Consider the following 22,331-nt stretch of genomic DNA (forward strand, 5'->3'; position numbering starts at 1 on the left):
CTGATAAACACCTTCAGCAAAGTGGCTGGGTATAAAATTAACTCAAATAAATCAGTACCCTTCCTCTACACAAAAGAGAAACAAGCTGAGAAAGAAATTAGGGGAACAACACCCTTCATAATAGTCCCAAATAATATAAAATCCCTCTGTGTGACTTTAACCGAGCAAGTAAAAGATCTGTACGATAAGTACTACAAGCCTCTGAAGTAAGAAATTGAAGAAGACCTCAGAAAATGGAAAGATCTCCCAGATCATGGACTGACAGGATTAACATAGTAAAAATGGCCATTTTATAAAAAGCAACATAAGGATTCAATGAAATCCCCATCAAAACACCAAACCAATTCTTCAGAGAGTTAGACAGAACAATTTGCAAATTCATCTGGAATAACAAAAAACCCAGGATAGCTAAAAATATCCTCAACAATAAAAGGAATTCTGGGGGAATCACTATCCCTGAACTCAAGCAGTATTACAGAGCAATAGTGATAAAAACCGCATGGTATTGGTACAGAGACAGACAGATAGACCAGTGGAATAGAATTGAAGACCCAGAAATGAACCTACACACCTATGGTCACTTGATTTTTGACAAAGGAACCAAAACCATCCAGTGGCAAAAAGATAGCACTTTCAGCAAATGGTGCTGGTTCAACTGGAGGTCAGCATGTAGAAGAATGCAGATCAAGCCATGCTTATCTCCCTGTACAAAGCTTAAGTCCAAGTGGATCAAAGACCTCCACATCAAACCAGATATACTCATACTAATAGAAGAAAAACTGGGGAAGCATCTCGAACACATGGGCACTGGAGAAAATTTCCTAAACAAAACACCAATGGCCTATGCTCTAAAATCAAGAATTGACAAATGGGATCTCATAAAACTGCAAAGTTTCTGTAAGGCAAAGGACACTGTTGTTAGGACAAAACGGCAACCAACAGATTGGGAAAAGATCTCTACCAATACTACAACAGATAGAGGGCTTATATCCAAAATATACAAAGAACTCAACAAGTAAGACCTCAGGGAGATGAATAACCCTATTAAAAATGGGGTTGAAAAAGACTGTACATGGACTGACCCTGGGCTCCAACCCCATAGAAAGCAATGAACAGCCTAGTATGAGCACCAGTGGAACTGGAAGCCCTTGACCTTGCCAGGACTGAGTTTGCAGTGAATGTGATTGTTAGGGGGAGGGTGGTAATGGGGGGATGGGGAGGGAAAGCCCATACAGAAGGGGACATGGAGTGGTTAGGGGCCTGTTGGCCCGGAAACCTGAAGGGGAATAACAATCGAAATGTAAATAAGAAATAATCAAGTTAATAAAGATAAAAAAATGGGGTTCAGAGGTAAACAAAGAATTCACAGCTGAGGAATGCTGATTGGCTGAGAAAGACATAAAGAAATGTTCAACATCTTTAGTCATAAGGGAAATGCAAATCAAAACAACCCTGAGATTTCACCTCATGCCAGTGAGAATTGCTAAGATCAAGAACTCAGGTGACAGCAAATGCTGGTGAGAGTGTGGAGAAAGAGGAACACTCCTCCATTGTTGGTGGGATTGCAGACTGGTACAACCATTCTGGAAATCAGTCTGGAGGTTCCCCAGAAATTTGCACACTGAACTACCTGAGGACCCAGCTATACCTCTCTTGGTCATATACTCAAAGGATGCCTCAACATATAACAAAGACACATGGTTCACTATGTTCATAGCAGCCTTAATTATAATATCGAGAAACTGGAGAGAACCCAGATGCCCTTCAACAGAAGATTGGATGCAGAAAATGTGGTACATCTGCACAATGGAATATTACTCAGCTAGCAAAAACAATGACTTTATGAAACACATAGGCAAATGGATGGAACTGGAAAATATCATCCTGAGTGAGGTAACCCAATCAGAAAAACACACGTGGTATGCATTCATTGATATGTGGCTATTAGCCCAAATTCTTGAATTACCCTAGATGCACAGAACAAATGTAACTCAAGAAGGATGACCAAAATGTGAATGCTTCACTCCTTCTTTAAAAGGGGAACAAGGATACCCTTGGCAGGGAATAGGGAGGCAAAGTATAGAACAGAGGCAGAAGGAACACCCATTCAGAGCCTGCCTCACATGTGGCCCATACATATACAGCCACCAAACTAGATAAGATGGATGAAGCAAAGAAGTGCAGGGCAACAGGAACCGGATGTAGATCTCTCCTGAGAGACACAGCCAGAATACGGCAAATACATAGGCGAGTGCCAGAAGCAAATCACTGAACTGAGAATGGGACCCCGGTTGAAGGAATCTTAGAAAGGACTGAAAGAGCTTGAAGGGGCTCGAGACCCCATATCAACAACAATGTCAACCAACCAGAGCTTCCAGGGACTAAGCCACTCCCCAAAGACTACACATGGACTGACCCTGGGCTCCAACCTCATAGGTAGCATTGAATAGCCTTGAATAAGAGCACCAGTAGAAGGGGAAGCCCTTTCTCCTGACAAGACTGAACCCTCAGTGAACGTGATTCTTAGGGGAAGAGTGGTAATGGGGGGAGGATAAGGAGGGGAGGACCATATAGAAGGGGATGGGGAGGGGCTAGGGGAATGTTGGCCTGGAAACCGGGAAGGGGAATAACAATCGAAATGTAAGTAAGAAATACTCAAGTTAATAAAGATGGGGGACAAAAAAAGAATGTTGGAACCAGAGGGGATAGTGGACAGCAAGACAATGAGGCTCTCTAAAGAAAATAGGACTAGTGTACTTAAGAATTCAGAGACAGAGGCACTATGCACATGGCCTATGATGGTATGTATGAGATGGAGTCCTAGAGCTCCAAAAAGAAGTGAACACAAGCCTCTATTCCTAATGGAAAAGATATCTCCAATAGGTGATCACTTACAGAAGGAAATTTAGTTCCCTATTATAGAGTCTCCCTGGAGAAACGAACAACTGTAAAGGGTAGTCCTCATGCCCAGTAGTAGACATCAAAACAAAAAGAACTCCACAGCGTCTTTGGTGGTTCCTTGTCTCATAATATTTTGCCAGGGCTTTTTTTTTCTTTTCTCCCTCTTTTTAAAACTTTTATCCTTTTTATTTTTACTTAATTTTTCTAGTTTCTCTCTCTCTCTCTCTCTCTCTCTCTCTCTCTCTCTCTCTCTCTCTCTGTCATGCACATGTGTGTGCATTCGTACACACACACACACACACACACACACACACACACACACACACACACACACACACTGCAAATCATTTGAGTAATTATTCTGGTTGGTTTTCGGTCTTGTGTTTTCATGGGATTCCTGAATATGAGAACAAGAAGTTGTCCTCTTCTAGATCTGTTTCTTATGCCTTTTCTTTGGCTTTTTTTCTTCTGTGTTTGTCTTGTCATATTCTGATGTGTTTGTTTCCTTTTCACTTTATTTTATTTTACTTTCTTATTATCCCATTGAAGCCTAATTGTTTTCTGCTGAGTGACAAAAAGGGGTGAATCTGAATGGTTGGGAGTTTAGAAGGAACTGGAAGAAGTAAAGGGAGGAGAAACCATAATATCAAATTGGAGGGGGTGATCTATTTTCAGTTAAAGGGAAACTGTTGTGAAGTCCAGGCAGGCTGAACAATCTTGAAGACATATGAGTTTATTAAAGCTCTTTTTCCATGTTCAGGAGTACCCTCAGTACAGATTCCCCCAACCTGATCTCTAGTTGAGATGCTTGTATCCCCATACATGTAGTTCTATGGATTCACATGACTTCAAGTAGTCAAAGCTCAATTTTTGTTTGTTTTCCTCCTAATGAATTTCCAATGGCTAAAGGATTTCAGCACAGTCCAACTAATCCAGGGACCATACAGCTATGCACTGTGTGTAATTGATGCCACCTGCTGGCTAACATGCTGATCTCCCGCATAGGATGCAGTAAATGCAGGTTAGGATGACTACTCTGAACAACAGATAGAAAATGCAAAATCAGTTAGTAGCTATTTTCTGTGGATTTGAGAAGATCTTACATACCAAATTATCTTCCTTTAAGTTTCAAAAAAATGATGTTCTGCTTTTTGGACCTCGGCTGGTCAAATAGACAAGTGACATCTTCCACAGACACTTTTTATCCTTTGGACACAGACTTGTCATTATAAATTTCCAGGCTGTGACTTTTCTACCAGTTATGGATCACTGAGGCTGCTGAGTGACGACAGAGCTTCTGTGTGGAATTCCCTAAACATGACTCTATTGACTCTATGGTTTCCTCCACACTAATTCTTCCCCAACTATTCCTCATTTTGGAGAGCGACAATCAAAATTGTACCACAGATCTAAAGTCTTTTAGGTACATTTTAGCACTTAGTCACATCTACAGCCTATTAGGGGACCAGTTTGCGGGTAAAGGTAGCAACACAGCCTTTTGACAGGGTGAACATAATAACATGCCATTCTTTTCCTTATTGCACACAAAAGGCTCAGTGGTCACTCACCCAGGAATGTCTAGGGTATCATGGTTCAGTGAGACAAGGCACTTATGATTTTAAACTAGAACCTGCTAGAACTCTGACCTCACAGAAGATGCTCCCAACTGCACAGATCAGCACCCCATGTATAAGAAGCCATGGGCATAGGTATGTTGTATGGTCTCCAAACACAAGTATACTTGTACATTCCTGTTGTGGGGTTGTCTTGTCCTCAGGATCTTATGGAAATTTGGAGATATGATATATATACCAAACTCAAGACAGGGGATTCATTGTTATCCTCTGAAAGACAAAATGAAGTTTATTGCTACAGATTTCTATTCCATTCTGAAGACAGATGAATTATCACTGTCCAGGAAGGAGTTAGGACCTCTCACCTTGGTACAGGAATTTACCTAGATGACTTGTAACAAATGCCATTTATTCCCTGACCTATCATAAGAAGGTGAGCTCTACCAATAGACATAGGTATTACCAATGACTGGAGCCTGGTGGGACACTGACAATGCCTGGGCAGTGTCCAGTGGCCTACTGTCTTGTCAGCTGCCTGCTGGGAGAAGCTCTGAAATTTTTCAGACCAGGAGACCTAGCAAGAGATATAGAGATTTACTTATAGAATTTTATGTCATGTCTATGACTCACTATAAGACTAATGGGTATGTGGCACATCATGTAGAGCTGGTGGCTTTCAGAGTTTCAGTGCAGACTTCAAAAACAAGAGTGTTAACACAACATCTTGAATGTTTAACACATCCCCAGAATGGATGTTTTATGTTGTTGTTATGGTTGGTCGTTTTTTAACAAATAATTTTCAGTTATAATTAAATATTTGTGGTAACATTCTCTAAACAATGACAGCAATTTTTAAAAGAAACTAAGAAAACAAGTCATGTTTATTTTTTTAAGACAATCCTTGGTTGCCTGTAGGGGTTGGGAAGACTAACATACAGAAGGAGAACATTTCCTTATGAAAAACTGGAGGAAAACATTGTAATGAGTTGTAAGAGGAAAGAAAGGATATTAGTACACAATATCTTTGATGGATATGTACAGAATAATCCTTTTTTATTTTTCTTGGATATTTTATATACTTGCACTTCAAATGCCATCCCCTTTCCCCCATCTCCCATACCCCCTCACCCTTCCTCCTACTTCTATGAGGATGCTCCCACTCCCACCTACCCACACCCACCTCAACACCCTGGCATTTCCCTATACTGGGGAAATGAGCCTTCACAGGACCAAGGGCTTTTCCTCCTATTGATGATGGACAACGCCATCCTCTGCTACATATGTGGCAGGAGTCATGGTTCCCTCCATGAGTACTCATTGGTTGGTGGTTTAGTCCCTAGGAGTTCTGGTGGGGTCTGGTTGGTTGATATTATTGTTCTTCCTATGGTATCACAAACCCCTTCAGCTCCTTCAGTCCTTTCTCTAACTCCTCCATTGGCGTCCCCTTGTTCAGTCCAATGGTTAGCTGCAAGCATCTTACTCTGTATCAGCCAGGCCCTGGCAGAGTCTCTCAGGAAACATTCATATCAGGCTCCTGTCAGCATGAACTTCTTGGCATTAGAAATAGTGACTGGGTTTGGTGGTTGTATATGGGATGGATCCCCAGGTGGGGCAGTCTCTGGATGACCTTTCCTTCAGTCCCTACTCCACTCTTTTCCTCCTGTGTGTATTTTGTTCTCCCTTCTCAGAAGGAATAAACCATCCACATTTTGGTCTTCCTTCTTCTTTTTTTTTAAACTTGTTTGTTTGTTTTATTAAGAAGGTAACGGATTTTGTTGTTGTATTTGTTCCATGCCTCTACAATAGGTAGATTACATACAAATATGGTACAAATAGAGCAAACTGGCATCTTTTTTTTCCTAACAATTAACATCTCAGTGGATGTGTTTTTATTTCATCAAATTTGAGGGCTGGAATAATTATCCATTATAACCATTAACACTTTTCTACAAATTAGAATTTTTTTATATAAGGGAGAAAATTATAAATTACAAATACAGATATCCTTTGCCTTATGAGACTGTAACTTCACAAACCTATTTTGACTTGAAAGTATTATACACTGAAAGTGCATTGGCCTCATCTAACCCACAGAACATCTTCATTTAGCTTAGTCATCCTTAAATCTGCTTAGAACGTGAACAGCTTGCATTGGGCAAATCATCCAACATGAACACTATTTTGTGGTAAAGTGTTAGCTGTTTTATAATTTATTGACTGATTTACTGAAAGTACAAAGCAAATGGTTGCATTTGGTATGCTTTTACATCATAGTAAAGTTGAAAAAGTTGTAAATTGCAATTTAAAGACCATCTGTGTTTCAATTTAAAACAGGATTTTATTCTAAAACATCTATGTTCTCTTTGCCCACAGGTTAGAGAGGATACTCACACCATCTGTGATGTTTAATTTTATGTATCCCCTTAACTGGACCAGAGAATGCCCAGGCTTTTGATTAATATTTTTTGGGTGTGTTTGTAAGAGTGTTCCTGGAAGAAACAAGCATTTAAGTTGATGAGTTAAGGTGGAGTAGACAACCCTCTCCCAAGTGTATAGGCATCATTCTGTCCAAGGACCCAAACAGGGCAGAGGTGGAAGAAAATAAGAGTTCCTAAGGTGAAAACTCAAATTTCTTCTAGTACTCTTGGTTCTTGGCCTTCAATCTTGGTCTGGCATTTATGCCATTACTTCTATAGCTCATAGCCTTTAAAGTACAACACTTGTTATCTTGCAGATGGCAGATACTGGAAACTCTCAGCTTTAATAATCATGTGAATTGTTGTTTTATGATATCTATTAAATATCTATGTATCTATCATCCGTCTGTCTGTCTATCTATCTATCTATCATCTATCAATCCATTTCTATCTATCATCTCTCATGTATCCATCATCTATCTATCTACCTACCTATCCATCAATCTCTCATCCTATCAACATTTATCTATACTATGTATCTTATCGGTGAGCCCCTAGGTAGTTCAGAATACTCAAATCATTGCTGTATACACTGAACACTCATTGAAAAGCACTCCTTGTTTAATTTTCTTTCCCTACGTGTGGTTTTGTAGTGACAGTCACATAAATACTATGATCAATTTTCATAGCTTCTGCTTTTAGAAACACATTAGATTATTACAAATTATAATGCCTTTCTCAAGAACTTTTCTTTATAGATCCCAAATCTAGGTATATTTAGTATGTTTATATTAAAAGATAAAAAATTTAAAAAATATGCATAAGGTCTTAATCTTATAACTTTTCAACTTTATGATGTTGGAAAAGACACATTCATTTGCCATTTAATCTTTTCTAAGGGTAGCAATATGAAGCATGATACTGACAAGATGAGTGTTGGCAATGAGTTTCAGCTTCTGCTTCCTCATGCAGTCACAGGCTAAAAAACCAATGTTCTCCAGAGCAGCGCTTTGCTAAGCAACAAGCATGGTAGGTTAGATGTATGAAGGTTATCTTTTGTTTACTATAACCTCAACTTGTTATGGGTTTGCCAGGATGTAACCCCTTCTAAGCTGAGGATCGCATATTCATATATTATAAAAACATCAAGCTTATTAACACAAATATCATTTTAATGGATAATATCTTAGTTTCCAAAACCAAAAGAAGGTTGGTTAGTGGAGCGGCATTATCCCACATTTCTGCAATTGTCTTTAATGTCTGACTCAGCCAAGGACAGCTGCATTCTCATGTAGGCTTCTGTGCTCAATTTGCTGAGGTGTCATAGGTCATTCAGCCCCTGGGAGACTTCACTGTGTGTTGACCAGTGAATGAAAAATATCAACAACAGCAACAACAACAACAAAAAGCAAATGGGATCTCATCATTGTTCTGAAAATAGTTTTCACTTAGTGAGTACCTTGTGAAGGTCTTCAGGAGCCCCAGGATTTCCCAGCTCACATTTTCTGACCCACTGCACTAGATTATCTGGGCCATTATAAGACATATTTACAGGTCTTCCTTCTTCTTGATCTGTGAATTTAGTCTTATGTCAAATTGACACAAGCTATAGTTTTCTAAAAGGAAAGAGCCTCAGTTGAGAAAATGCCTCCATAAGATCTGGCTGTAAAGTATTTTCTTAATTAGTGATTGATGGGAGAGGGTCAATCTCACTGTAGGTGGTGCCAATCCTGCATTAGTGGTCCTGGGTTCTATATGAAAGAAGAATGAGCAAACCATGGAGAGCTAGCCAGTAAGCACATTCCCTCTGTGGCTTCTGCATTAGCCCCTGCCTCTGGGTTCCTGTTCTGACTTCCTTCAGTGATAAACATCAAAATAGAAGTGTAAGCCAAATAAGCTCCTTCCTCACCAAGTTTCTTTGGTCATGTTTTATCATGGCAATAGGACCTTAACTAAAACGTATGTGCCCTGATGACACATCATAAATACCTTATTATATCCCAAGCAGGAGGCCACAAGAGACCAAGAACTAAGAGGTAAGAAGAGGAGTGGTTAAATGATCCTGCCATTCTTTGTGAGTCCAATATGTCTTAGAAAACACTGATTAGAAGAAAACATATCTGGCTTTGCTCAGAGCTCCAGTACTTACTGAATACTTTCTATCCTTCTCTTTCCTTTTCTTTCTTTCTTTTATTTTTGGGGTGTTTGTTGTTTTGTTTTGTTTTGTTTTTTCATTTGGGTAGTGTTTTCTGGTTGTTTTGTTTTGCTTGCCTTGGCTTTTTGTTTGTTTGTTTTGTTTCATTTTGGGGTTTGGGGGTTTGTTTGTTTGTTTGTTTGTTTGTTTGAGACAGGATTTCTTTGTATAGTTCTAACTATCCTGGAACTCTCTCTATAGACCAGGATGGCCATGAACTCAGAGACCTGCCTCACAAGTGTTGGGATTAAACAGTGTGTTTGCCACATCTGGACTCCATCTGTGCTCAGAGCTCAGGCTGTCCCACAGCCCTCTGGATCCAAATCCTGCCTGGAGAGAACTAGTCTCCCAGGAGTGCTCTCACTCCTAAGCCCACAGATGAGACCCCACTTTCGCTCCAATAACTGTCCAAAGAAGAACCCTCCAGGAGCACATGGGGTACAAGAACTGCAGAGCAGCCTGGGATAGGATACTTCCTCTCTCCATCTGTACCCAGGAGCTTAAGATGTTCTACAGCCTGCCATACCCAAATCCTGTCTGTAGGGAGCTGGACTCCAAAGAGTGCTCTTATTCCTAAGAACCGAGACTCACAGACCCACGGGAGGGACAAGATCCAGTCAGAGAGAACAAGACTAAATAATACCAAAGGTAACCAGAAGGCAGGGGGAAGTCCAAGAACCTAAGCAACAGAAACCAAGGCTATTTGGCATCATCAAAACCCAATTCTCCTACCAAAGCAAATACTGGATACACTAACACAGGGGAAAAGCAAGATTTGAATTTAAAAATCACACTTCATGATGATGATAGAAGACTTCAAGAAGGACATAAATAACTCCTTAAAGAAATATAGAAGAACACAGATAAATGGGTAGAAGCCCTTAAAGAGGAAACACAAAAAGCCCATAAAGAATTACAGGAACACAACCAAACAGGTGAATAAATTGAACAAAACAATCAAGGATATAAAAATGGAAATATAAAGAATAAAGAAATCACAAAAGGAGACAACCCTGGAGATAGAAAACAATGGAAAGAGATCAGGAGTCATAGATGCAAGCATCATCAACAGAATACAAAAGATAGGAGACAAAATCTCTTTACCAGTCCTACAACAGATAGGGGGCTTATATCCACAATATACAAAGAACACAAGAAGATAGACTGCACAGAGAAAAATAACCCTATTAAAAAATGGGGTTCGAACCTAAACAAAGAATTCCCAGCTGAGGAATGCTGATTGGCTGAGAAACACCTAAAGAAATGTTCAACATCTTTAGTCATAAGGGAAATGCAAATCAAAACAACCCTGAGATTTCACCTCACACCAGTGAGAATGGCTAAGATCAAAAACTCAGGTGACAGCAACTGCTGGCAAGAATGTGGAGAAAGAGGAACACTCCTCCATTGTTGGTTGGATTGCAGACTGGTACAACAATTCTGGAAATCAGTCTGGAGGTTCCGCAGAAAATTGGACATCGAACTACCTGAGGACCCAGCTATACCACTCTTGGGCATATACCCAAAAGAGTCCCCAATATATAAAAAAGAAATGTGCTCCACTATGTTCATCGCAGCCTTATTTATAATAGCCAGAGCTGGAAACAACCCAGATGCCCTTCAACAGAGGAATGGATACAGAAAATATGGTACATCTACACAATGGAATATTACTCAGCTGTCAAAAACAATGACTTTATGAAATTCATAGGCAAATGGATGGAATTGGAAAATATCGTCCTGAGTAAGGTAACCCAATCACAGAAAAACACACGTGGTATGTACTCATTGATAAGTAGCTATTAGCTCAAATGTTTTAATTACCCTAGATGCACAGAACACATGAAACTCAAGAAGGATGACCAATATGCGAATGCTTTACTCATTCTTTAAAAGTGGAACAAGAATACCCTTGGCAGGGAATAGGGAGGCATAGTTTAAAACAGAGGCAGAAGGAACACCCATTCAGAGCCTGCCCCACATGTGGCCCATACTTATACAGCCACCCAATTAGACAAGATGGACGAAGCAAAGAAGTGCAGGCCAACAGGAACTGGACATAGATCTCTCCTGAGAGACACACCCAGAATACAGAAAATACATAGGCAAATGCCTGCAGTAAACCACTGAACTGAGAACGGGACCCCCATTGAAGGAATCAGAGAAAGGACTGGAAGAGCTTGAATGGGCTCGACACCCCATATGAACAACAATGCCAAGCAACCAGAGCTTCCAGGGACTAAGCCACTACCCAAAGACTACACATCGACTGACCCTGGGCTCCAACCTCATAGGTAGCAATGAATAGCCTAGTAAGAGCACCAGTGGAAGGGGAAGACCTTGGTCCTGCCAAGACTGAACCCCCAGTGAACGTGATTGTTGGGGGGAGGGCAGTAATGGGGGGAGCATAGGGAGAGGAACACCCATATAGAAGGGGATGTGGAGGGGTTAGGGGGATGTTGGCTCAGAAACTGGGAAAGGGAATAACAATCAAATGTAAATTAAAAAACACTCAAGTTAAAAGATAAAAAATGAAAAATAAATAAATAAATAAAAATAAAAAAGAATATGTGTTAATAAAATCCATGCCAGCTTAAATAAGTTGGCAATTAATGTATGCTCCATATATAATATTGTGTATACATAGCATCTGAGATAATGTAGCATAGATATAAACTCAATAAATGTAAATTATGTGAAAAATGTAAATAAGAAATACTCAAGTTAATAAAGATTGAAAAAAGAAAGAAAAGTTGTGAGGATTGTTGTTAAGATGGGTGGCTACAGTTAGTATGAACTTAGAACAGACAGTATATGTAAATTATACAATGAATGTTTAAGTCACATACTTCCCGACAGACATAAATAGGTAAGGTTATATTTATTTTAAGTTCTTATCTCCTTCCCTCTGTACATTTTTCTTTCTCCTTCCTTATCAATATATCCTTAAAGTTTATACTATAAAAATCCTTTGAGATTTTTATTATTTTGATCTTTATTTATTTATGTTGCACATCTTTTATTCCATTTCAGATCAGGGATAAGGTGAAGTCAAGAGAGACCCGAAAGAAAGTGTTAAGGGATTCTAGCTGCCTGTCAAGAAGTTTCTCGAAGGTTATATTAGGTATTCAGATAAGTAGATAGAATGATATTGAATTCTGCTCTGAAACCTCAACCTGTAGGGTGCTGAGGTAACTGTTATGTATTGTTACACCCTAGTTAATGGTGTTCATAGACTCAGTGAATGGATAGACAAACACTCTATTAAGTGAAGCACATTTAGACATTTCTTGGAATGACTCAGGACATTGGTATTCTTTTGGCAGATCTACTTAGTGATTACCTAAAAAATAAACAATCATGCAAGCCATAAATATACACATGTGCACAAACCATCTGAAGTATAACAAATTAAAGATAATGCCAAACTGGTATGTTTTTATGAAAAACAGACACCAGGTTTCTTGTGATTATGTATCCATGAGTGCTTTTTACATTGTCAAACATGGACCTGGAAGGATGATGGCTCACTAATTAAGACTCCTGGCTCTCCTTTCAGACAACCTAAGTTCAATGGTAGACAACCATCTGCCACATCACAACCATCTTAGCACTCTGATACCTTTTCTCCTCATGAAAGCATACAGATAAATAGAACACAAATATACAGAAAATTCATAAAGAAATAAATGTTGTACCTTGACAAACTCCTCATTTCCTTTCACTCTCCCTTGGTGCAAGACCTCCAAGCCTAGAGACCAAAGAAAACTATGCTATTGCTGGCCAATTCAGCTCAGTGGACACACCTGAATCTCCACATGCTCTCTTCACAGAGCCACACAACTGCTACCGATCAACACACCTGTTATAATTAATTGGACCATTGTTTTACTTCTTTGTGAAATTGATGGAATTTTCTAATTTCAAGACTTTTTCAGCTACGTGTATATCTGAATGTGAATTATATAAGTTTGGTCATGAGAAAGTGAGGATTCACAAAAGCCAGAAAAGCAGGTTTTATTACATGAAGACTGAGTTCCATTTGAGAGTCACCTGATTATAAGCTCAGAAATCAAACTTTGATCCTCTGCAACAGTAGCATGTGCTCTAAGCCTGTGAGCAATTTCTCTCAAACTATAGGTCATTTGTTTTAAGAATATGAAAGCGTGTTTACTGTGGACAAATGTTAGGTGAGTTCACTGGTCCCAAGGAATAAGGCCAGGTATCTGGACATACAGACAAAAAGACAGGTTGTAGGCGAAGAGAGAAAGAAGGAGCCTGAGAGAGGTTTCTTGTTCTTTTTTGTTCTTTTGTCTTCTTGTGCACCTTAGGGCAGCATAAATGTCCAGATGGGTCCCAACTTAGCTGATAACCTTATTAATCTTTCCAAGAGTATGAAATGTGATATTCCTGGCATCAATGTGTTTATTTTGGCTTCTCTCCACAGAGCATTTGTTGAGTAATTAAATTTAGATCCATTATTCATTGTAGACAATAACAATGATATTTAAACAGAGAACCTATGATCTATGTGTTTAATAAATACAATGTATAATAAATTATTTTATTGATAGTTCACTCTCCAGTAAGGAGTTATAATGAATAGTCTGAGGGAGAACTTTTTTTTACAACTCAAGATTTAGAATAAAATTCTTTTGTAAAGAAAATGCTTTATATAGTAGAGGGACCTGCATATTATTGGACACCTTACATACACTTTGGGTGCTACATATAGTTTGAGAGTCCATAGGAATAATGCTCTACAGTCATGTGGCTGTAGCATAGAGTGTGCATAGGTTCCCGGTAGTAGTCTCATGGAGGCATGACAAAAAGATCAAGAGTAGAAAGTCAGAGTGGAAAGCCTGTTTCCTTTGTCCTGGGTTGTCTTCTTCCATTTAGGCATCTCTGAGGGGTGCAAGGTGCCTTGTGGTCTGAATGTACTGTATTTTCATCTTCCATGATCCATTTAATCCTACTTCATTGGAGCTATGTCTATGTTGCTTACTTTAGTTTAAATGTTTACTGCACTTAACTGAGCAGTGAAACAAGAGGGTTGTAAATGTAGCCGAGGAAAAGGACAAGGAAAAGAAGTATCAAGAAAACTTTTATTTTGTACATGGCAATTTCACCCTGACATTAGCTTCACTCATGCAATACCAGTGTCTTTCCATTCTGAACCCATTCAACATAAGCCTGTTTTTTACTGAAATACAGAAGTTCTACTTCACAATTTACTGCCAGCAACAACAAAGCCTGGGCCCATTATGATAGACACAACGCTTACCACATGTATAACAGATTTCTGTAGCAAACGAGATGTTCTTGGGCTGCCTTATTGCCCTGTGTGTATCCGTGAGCTCACGACAAAGTTGGGAAAATCTTGCTACAGAAACTTGAGATGAGTCATCATAGCACTCCAGAGGGGCAGGGTATTGTTCCACATTCACCTGGCTCCAGTTGGCTGTGTGCTGCAACAGGTCCTTCAGAATGGGCATGGAGAACTTGTTGCTGTAGAACTTGACTGTGGTGAGCTGAGAGCAATTTCTGAGGGCAGGTAGGAGGGCATAAAGCTGAGGGTCCTTCATCCCACACCACTGCAAATTCAGAGTCTCAAGAGTGTCTGCCACTTTCTCTAGGAGACCTCTAAGGGGCATCACATCCAAACCATATAAGAGCACTCCTATCAATTCCAGATGTTTTAAGTGAAAGAGGCTCTGAGAGCAGGAGAAGGAATCCAAGTCGTTCTGTGAAATTATGTAGCAAGTAACTGAGAGGGTCTCCAAAGGCGTCATCAGGTACCTAGGGATAGAACAGGGGATCAGTTCTGGCTAATGGTGTTGTAGATATTTGGCTGGAATGTACAGAGTGGTAGAGGGAACCAGTTGCCCCATGGTGAGTTTGACTAAATGGTCAAGGACATCATTTATGGTGCTTCCTATTGGAAATTGATCAGTCATGCCCACTCCACAGTTCATGTACTGACTTCACTCTCAAACTGAAAAGCGGTTCAGCTCATGAGTCCAGAAAGCACACAGAAGAACATCCATCCCAAGAAAAGCATCTCGATAAATGTTTGCTGTGTGCTCACTGAATCTGGATCTTTCTGAATTCATCCTTGCTCTCATTTGCAGGCCAAGCTCTAAACCCTGTCCCAAGCACTCAGTGCTACTTGGGCTCTCAATGTTTTATCCAAGGGAATTGAGGGAAGATAGAAGGTTGTACTCTCAAATTTAAGCATTTAGCTCAGGTTCACCCTATGCTATTGAGTCCCCCAACTCCTGGGTATGAATCCTGGTAGAATTCCATCCCACTCTTATTATCTATCTTAACTCCAGGTCAATTCTCTAATTAATGAGTGCTCATTTGGGTTGGAGATTTAGATCAGTGGGAGAGCGCTTGCCTAGGAAGCGCAAGGCCCTGGGTTCGGTCACCAGATCCAGGAAAAAAAATGAGTGCTCATTTGAAACACTGATTTCACTTGTAAAATTAACCGGGTGTCACTCAGTATACATGAAAATAGGACATAAATCCTGAGTCTTATGTGTCTCTGAATGTTTGTTCCTAGTGACTGCTGACATCATACACCACTAATCCTTAAGATAAGAGAGACAGATTTGCTTTGGGAGCTGAACTAGCTGTTCATTCTTACTTACCTGAGGACTTGATTCATGTGATCTCTAAGAAAATGGCAGTAAAACATACTGAGATGCTGGAGACAATTGAACTTGGAGAACTGAGAAATAAACTTCTTGATACATGTGGCTTCTCTGTCTCCTGTTTCATTGCGATTAGAGGAGATTATCTTCAGGGGTGCCAGGGAGACTTTGCGGAGATGTCTCATCTGTCCAAAGTAGGGAGCAAAATGTGCCAGCTCTAAAAGTGTCCACTCATTATGCAGTTCAAATTCTGTGATATGCTGTGGATCAAAAACTTTCAAGATCTCTCTGATAACATGGACTGGCAGATCCCAGATCGTCATCTTTGTACAGCAGAAATGTAGGGAGCCCTTTCTCTCCTGGGCCCACTTTAAGAAGCATGCTTGTTGCTCCTCAAGACAAGAAAAGATGGACAGTTCAACTATGACTTTCACACGTTGCCGCCTCAGTGCATATCTGGGAAAGACCTTCGCTACTTGCTTTTCCTCCAGGTTCTCTGCTGAATGGCTGCTGTCCTCTGCTCCAGTCCATATATTCCAGAAGTTATGGTGCTCATTTCTCAGATCGAGGACCTGTAGTTTTGTCCTCCTGTTGGTGAAACATATGAACCTCATGAGACTCTGAATCAGCTTTTAATACATATATCTAAACTCATCTCTCTCCTATTGAGAGGTATTCTGTTTAAGTACCTGATATCCAAACTAGACTCAGGCATGCTCCAGATCCTTTCCCAGACTTCTGTTCACTTGACTATTTTTATTTCACTAAGGTAAACCTATTTTTAATTAGTCACATTATTAGTGGTTGTGGGAATGCTAAGTATAGGCTCATTCTACTGTGAGGCTATATTTACTCAAGTCTATATTCAACTATAATCCATATTCAACTATGCTTAGTACAAGTAAATTGCTTTCAAGAACCATGTATCCCTGCATGATGATGAGATCAAAAATTTCTGATCCATGTATAACCAAGCCAACCACCTTGACAATCTCTACTGTGTAGTTCATGTGCTGTCTTATACAGTACATAGTTATTCCTTACTTTGGGTGAAACGTTCTTGTCAGTCGCATGTCTACTCCATCTAGCAGAGCCTTCATGGTTTCCCCATTAGGTGTCTTCATCAATGCCCCCACAGGTAGACAGGGAAAAGGCCAAGCTGCCACCATTTCCTTTATGAGGTTGATGTGTCTGCCCTCAAATGCCTCCTTGAACAGTGCTGGGAAGAGTATAGTAGGCAGCTCCCCAAGACAGGATATGGCCATGGCCTCATTTCTTAGCAGAGTCTGCCTTGCCAGCTTCTCAAGTGTGGGTGGGGTATGGCCACTCATCTTCTAAGGTCCTCAGTCAGAAAGCTCCTGGGGAAGGAGTCAGAAAAGAATGCACTTTCAAGAAAAAGTTTATAAAACTTCCTCACAATCACAGCAATGATGAAGCTACTGCTCTGGCAAGGGTAGAAACATCATTTTTCCTCTTCATCCTAAATTGGTCATGTAAAGAAAGACTCTCACACTGGCAATGTGGGAGATATTCGATCCATCAAATGGGTATATAATTTTCTGTTCAAAAGATTTTAAGTGTGACACTTCCATTTTAAAAAAAGTAAGAATGGAGAGAGAATTGATTGCCCAGACGTATGGGCATTCCTGAGACTTCAGGGCAGGAGAGACCTAGAGTACTGCCCACCTTTGCCCACATGTCAGGCCCAAGAGGAAGCTGTATAGGGCATCTGGGAACAGGAAGACATGGGTGCTCAAGTTTCAGGAGCCCTGCAGTCCAAAATGCACCGGGATCTGAGGGGACTCAGTCAAACAGCTCCCTGTACTCAAATCCTGTGGGAGGGAGAGCTAGAACTTCAGAGGGGCAGATTTACCTGGAAAAACAGAAGAGACTACTCTCTGTCCACATTTCTGACTCTAGAGGAAAACACCTAGCACCATCTGGGCCCCCTTTGCACAGGGACAGGGGAGAATGCAGGGCAGGCCTTCAGGTTGCTGACCTCAAAGAGAGCTGAAACCCAGTCCTGAGGAAATACTTCAGACCCAAGACCAGAGGTAAGACCAACTTTTTTACTCCAATTGACCTGCTTGGTGGACTCAGGACACAGTAAGGCAAAATTACTCTGGGACAGGATACTTCCAATTTCTAGCTAGCACCCGATCCTCGCTGATCACAGCCCAGAGCTCCCTGCTACCAACCCCATGGGAGAGACAGCAGATCGCCCAGAAATGTGGGCAATCCTGTGACTGCAGGGCCTGAGAGACTGCCAGTACTGCCCACCTTTGTCCACATCCCTGGACCAAGAGACAACAGTATAGAGCCTCTGGAAACAGGAAGATAAGGGCACTCAAGCTGCAGGAGCCCGGCAGTCCAGACTGTGCCCAGATCTGAAGGGACCTGTTCAAACAACACCTTGCACCCAAATCCCATGGGAGGGAGAGCTAGACTTTCAGAAGGGCAGACACGCCTGGGAAACCAGAGGAGACTACTCTATGTCCATGTTTCTGACTCAATGGGAAAACACCTAGTGCCATCTGAGCCACCTGTGCACAGGAACCCAGGAAAGGTGGGGCAGGCCGTTCTGGTTGCTGCCCTCAAGGAGAGCTGAAACTGAGACCCAAGGAGCGATTTCAGGCACCAGACCAGAGGTAAGACCAACTTTTCTGCTTCAAGTAAACTGCCTGGTGGACTCAGGACACACACCCACAGGAACAGCTGAGAGCCAGTAGACAGGAACGACTACATGCCTGAAAGGAGAACACTCTGTTCCTAAAACTGACTGAAAGAAAACAGGAAAACAGGTCTACAGCACTCCTGACACACAGGCCTATAGGAATGTTCTAGCTACTGTCAGAAATAGCAGAACAAGGTAGCACCAGAGACAGCCTCATGGTGAGAGACAAGCCCAGGAACCCAAGCAACAAAAACCAAGACTACATGGCATCATCGGAATCTAATTCTCCCACCAAAGCAAACACTGAATATCCAAACACAGCAGAAAAGCAAGATCTACATTTAAAATAACATTTGATCATGATGATGGAGGACATCAAGAAAGATATAGAAACATTTTTAGAGAAATGCAGGAAAACACAAACAAGTAGAAACCCTTAGAGAGGGAACACAAAAATTCCTGAAAGAATTACAGGGAAACATAAACAGGTGAAGGAATTAAAAATGGAAATAGAAGCAAAAAAGAAAGCACCAAGGGAGACAACCCTGGATATAGAAAACCGAAAAAGAGAGAGAGAGAGAGAGAGAGAGAGAGAGAGAGAGAGAGAGAGAGAGAGAGACAAGGAGCCGCAGATACAAGCATAACCAAAACAATACAAGACGTAGAAGAGAGAACCTCAGGAGCAGAAGATTCCACAGAAATCATCAGCTCTGAATGCCTGCAGAAAGAAACAGGAGAGAGCATATATGAACAGCTTGAGAGCACACCTAAAAGTTCTAGAACAAAAAGAAGCAAATACACACAGGAGGAGAAGAGGGCAGGATATAATCAAACTAAGAGCTGAAATCAACCAAGTAGAAACAAAAAGGACTATACAAAGAATCAACAGAACCAAAAGCTGGTTCTTTGAGGAAAAAATGAAATAGATAAACCCTTAGCCAGACTAACCAGGGGACACAGAGAGTATGTCCAAATTGACAAAATCAGAAATGAAAAGGGAGACATAACAGAGCCAGAGGAAATTCAAAAAATCATCAGATCCTACAACAAAAGCCTATATTCAACAAAACTTGAAAATCTGGAGGAAATGGACAATTTCCTAGACAGATAACAGGTACCATAGTTAAATCAGGAACACATAAACCATTTAAACAACCCCATAACTCCTAAAGAAATAGAAGCAGTCATTATAAGTCTCCCAACCAAGAAGAGCCCAGGTTCAAATGGGTTCAGTGCAGAATTCTATCAGACCTTCACAGAAGAACTCATACCAATACTATCCAAATTATTCCACAACATTGAAACAGACGGAGCGCTACCGAATTCCTTCTATGAAGTCACAATTACTCTTATACGCAAATCACACAAAGACCCAACAAAGAAAGAACTTCAGACCAATTTCCCTTATGAAGATCGATGGAAAATACTCAATAAAATTCTAGCAAACCAAACCACTGAACTGACAATGGGACCCCGTTGAAGGAATCAGAGAAAGGACTGGTAGAGCTTGTACGGGCTCAAGACCCCATATGAACAACAATGCCAAGCAAGCAGAGCTTCCAGGGACTAGGCCACTACCCAAAGGCTATACATGGACTGACCCTGGGCTCCAACCTCATGGGTAGCAATGAATAGCCTAGTAAGAGCACCAGTGGAAGGGGAAGGCCTTGGTCCTGCCAAGACTGAACCCCCCAGTGAACATGATTGTTGGCCGGAGGGCGGTAATGGGGGGGTATGGGGAGGGGAACACCCATGGAGAAGGGGAGCACGAGGGGTTAGGGGGATGTTGGCCCGGAACCCGGGAAAGGGAATAACAATCGAAATGTAAACAAGAAATACTCAAGTTAATAAAGATTAAAAAAAATATTCTAGCAAACCGAATCCAAGAGCACATCAAACTAATCATCGATCATGATCAAGTAGGCTTCATCCCAGGTATGCAGGGATGGTTTAATATATGGACAACCATCAACATAATCCACTATATAAACAAACTGAAAGATAAAAACCACATGATCATTTCATTAGATGCTGAGGAAGCATTTGACAAAATTCAACACCTCTTCATGATAAGTCCTGGAAAGATCAGGAATTCAAGGCCCATACCTAAACATAGTAAAAGCCATATACAGCAAACCAGTAGCTAACATTAGACTAAATGGAGAGAAATTTGAAGCAATCCAACTGAAATCAGGGACTAGACAATGCTGCCCACTCTCTCCCTACTTATTTTATATAGTCTCAAAGTTCTAGCCAGAGCAGTCCTACAACAAAAGGAGATCAAAGGAATACAGATCGGAAAGGAAGAAATGAAAATACCACTAATTGCAGATGATATGACAGTGTATTTAAGTGATCCCAAAAGTTCCACCAGAGCACTGCTAAACCTGATAAACACCTTCAGCAAAGTGGCTGAGTATAAAATTAACTCAAATAAATCAGTAGCCTTCCTCTACACAAAAGAGAAACCAGCCAAGAAAGAAATTAGGGAAATGACACCCTTCATAATAGTCCCAAATAATATAAAATACCTTGGTGTAACTTTAACCAAGCAAGTGAAAGATCTGTAAGATTTTCAAGCCTCTGAAAAAGAAATTGAAGAAGAACTCAGACGATGGAAAGATCTCTTATGCTCATGAATTGGCAAGATTAATACAGTTAAAATGTCCATTTTACCAAAAGCAATCTACAGATTCCATGGAATCACCATCAAAATTCCAAACCAATTCTTCATAGAGTTAGACAAAACAATTTGCACATTCATCTGGAATAAGAAAAAAAAACCAGGATAGCTAAAACTATCCTCAACAATAAAAGGACTTCAGGGGGAAATCACTATCCCTGAACTCAAGTAGTAATACAGAGCAATAATGATAAAAAGCTGTGTGGTATTGGTACAGAGACAGGCAGAGAGAGCAGTGGAATAGAATTGAAGACCCAAAAATGAACCCACACAGCTATCTATGGTCATTGATTTTTTTTTTTTGGCAAAGTGGCCAAAACAATCAACTGGAAAAAAAGCTAGCCTTTCAGCAAATGGTGCTGGTTCAACTGGAAGTCAGCATGTAGAATAATGTAGATCGAACCATTCTTATCACACTATACAGAGTTTAAGTCCAAATAGATCAAGTACATCCATATCAAACCAGATACACTCAAACTAATAGAAGAAAGAGTGTGGAAGAATCTCGAACACATGATCACTGGAGAAAAAATGTCCTGAAAAAAACACCAATGGCTTATGCTCTAAGATCAAGAATTGAAAAGTGGGATCTCATGAAACTACAAAGCTTCTGTAAGGCAAAGGACACTGTAGTTAGGACAAAACAGCAATCAACAGGTTGGGAAAAGACCTTTATCAACCCTACAACTAATAGAGGGCTTATATACAAAATATACAAATAACTCATAAATTTAGACTACCTAGAAACAAGTAATCCTAATAAAATGGGTTCAGAGCTAAACAAAGAATTCACAGATGAGGAATGTCGAATGGGTGAGAAGGACCTAAAGAAATGTTCAACATCTTTAGTCATAAGGGAAATGCTAATCAAAACAACCCTGAGATTCCACCACGCACCAGTCAGAATGACTAAGATAAAACCTCCAGTGACAGCAAATGCTGGCGAGGATGTGGAGAGAGAGGAACACTCCTTCTTTGTTGGTGGGATTACAGACTGGTACTACCATTCTGGAAATCAGTCTGGAGGTTCCTCATAAAATTGAACATTGCACTACTTGAGGACCCAGCTATACCTCTCTTGGGCTTATAACCAAAAGGTGCTCCAAAAAATAGCAAAGACACATGCTTCACTATGTTCATAGCAGCCTTATTTATAATAGCCAGAAGCTGGAAAGAACCCAGATGCCCTTCAACAGAGGAATGGATACAGAAAAATGTGGTACATCTATACA

The 22,331-nt window shown here is 40.5% G+C and overlaps 1 protein-coding gene across 4 annotated transcripts; it reads right to left on the minus strand.

Annotated features, from left to right (window-relative positions):
- Nucleotides 1-14,317: 14,317 nt before the first annotated feature.
- Pramef8l2 (PRAME family member 8 like 2) lies at nucleotides 14,318-21,787 on the minus strand. Of its 4 annotated transcripts, XM_577321.2 has the most exons (4): nucleotides 21,770-21,787; nucleotides 16,787-17,076; nucleotides 15,740-16,330; nucleotides 14,318-14,885 (listed from the first exon to the last, which is right to left on the minus strand). In XM_577321.2, the coding sequence occupies exons 2-4, from the start codon at nucleotides 17,071-17,073 to the stop codon at nucleotides 14,318-14,320; spliced, it is 1,446 nt and encodes a 481-aa protein (XP_577321.1). In that variant the 5' UTR covers nucleotides 17,074-17,076; nucleotides 21,770-21,787. The 4 variants fall into 4 exon arrangements, with proteins under 4 accessions (XP_577321.1, XP_038948476.1, XP_038948477.1 ...); XM_039092548.1 differs by lacking the exon at nucleotides 21,770-21,787 and having other exon boundaries at nucleotides 15,740-16,327; nucleotides 16,787-17,073; XM_063273868.1 differs by lacking the exon at nucleotides 21,770-21,787 and having other exon boundaries at nucleotides 14,730-14,885; nucleotides 16,210-16,330; nucleotides 16,787-17,073.
- Nucleotides 21,788-22,331: the final 544 nt, after the last annotated feature.

The sequence above is a fragment of the Rattus norvegicus genome, chromosome 14 (assembly GCF_036323735.1).
Source record: "Rattus norvegicus strain BN/NHsdMcwi chromosome 14, GRCr8, whole genome shotgun sequence".
NCBI lineage: Eukaryota > Metazoa > Chordata > Mammalia > Rodentia > Muridae > Rattus > Rattus norvegicus.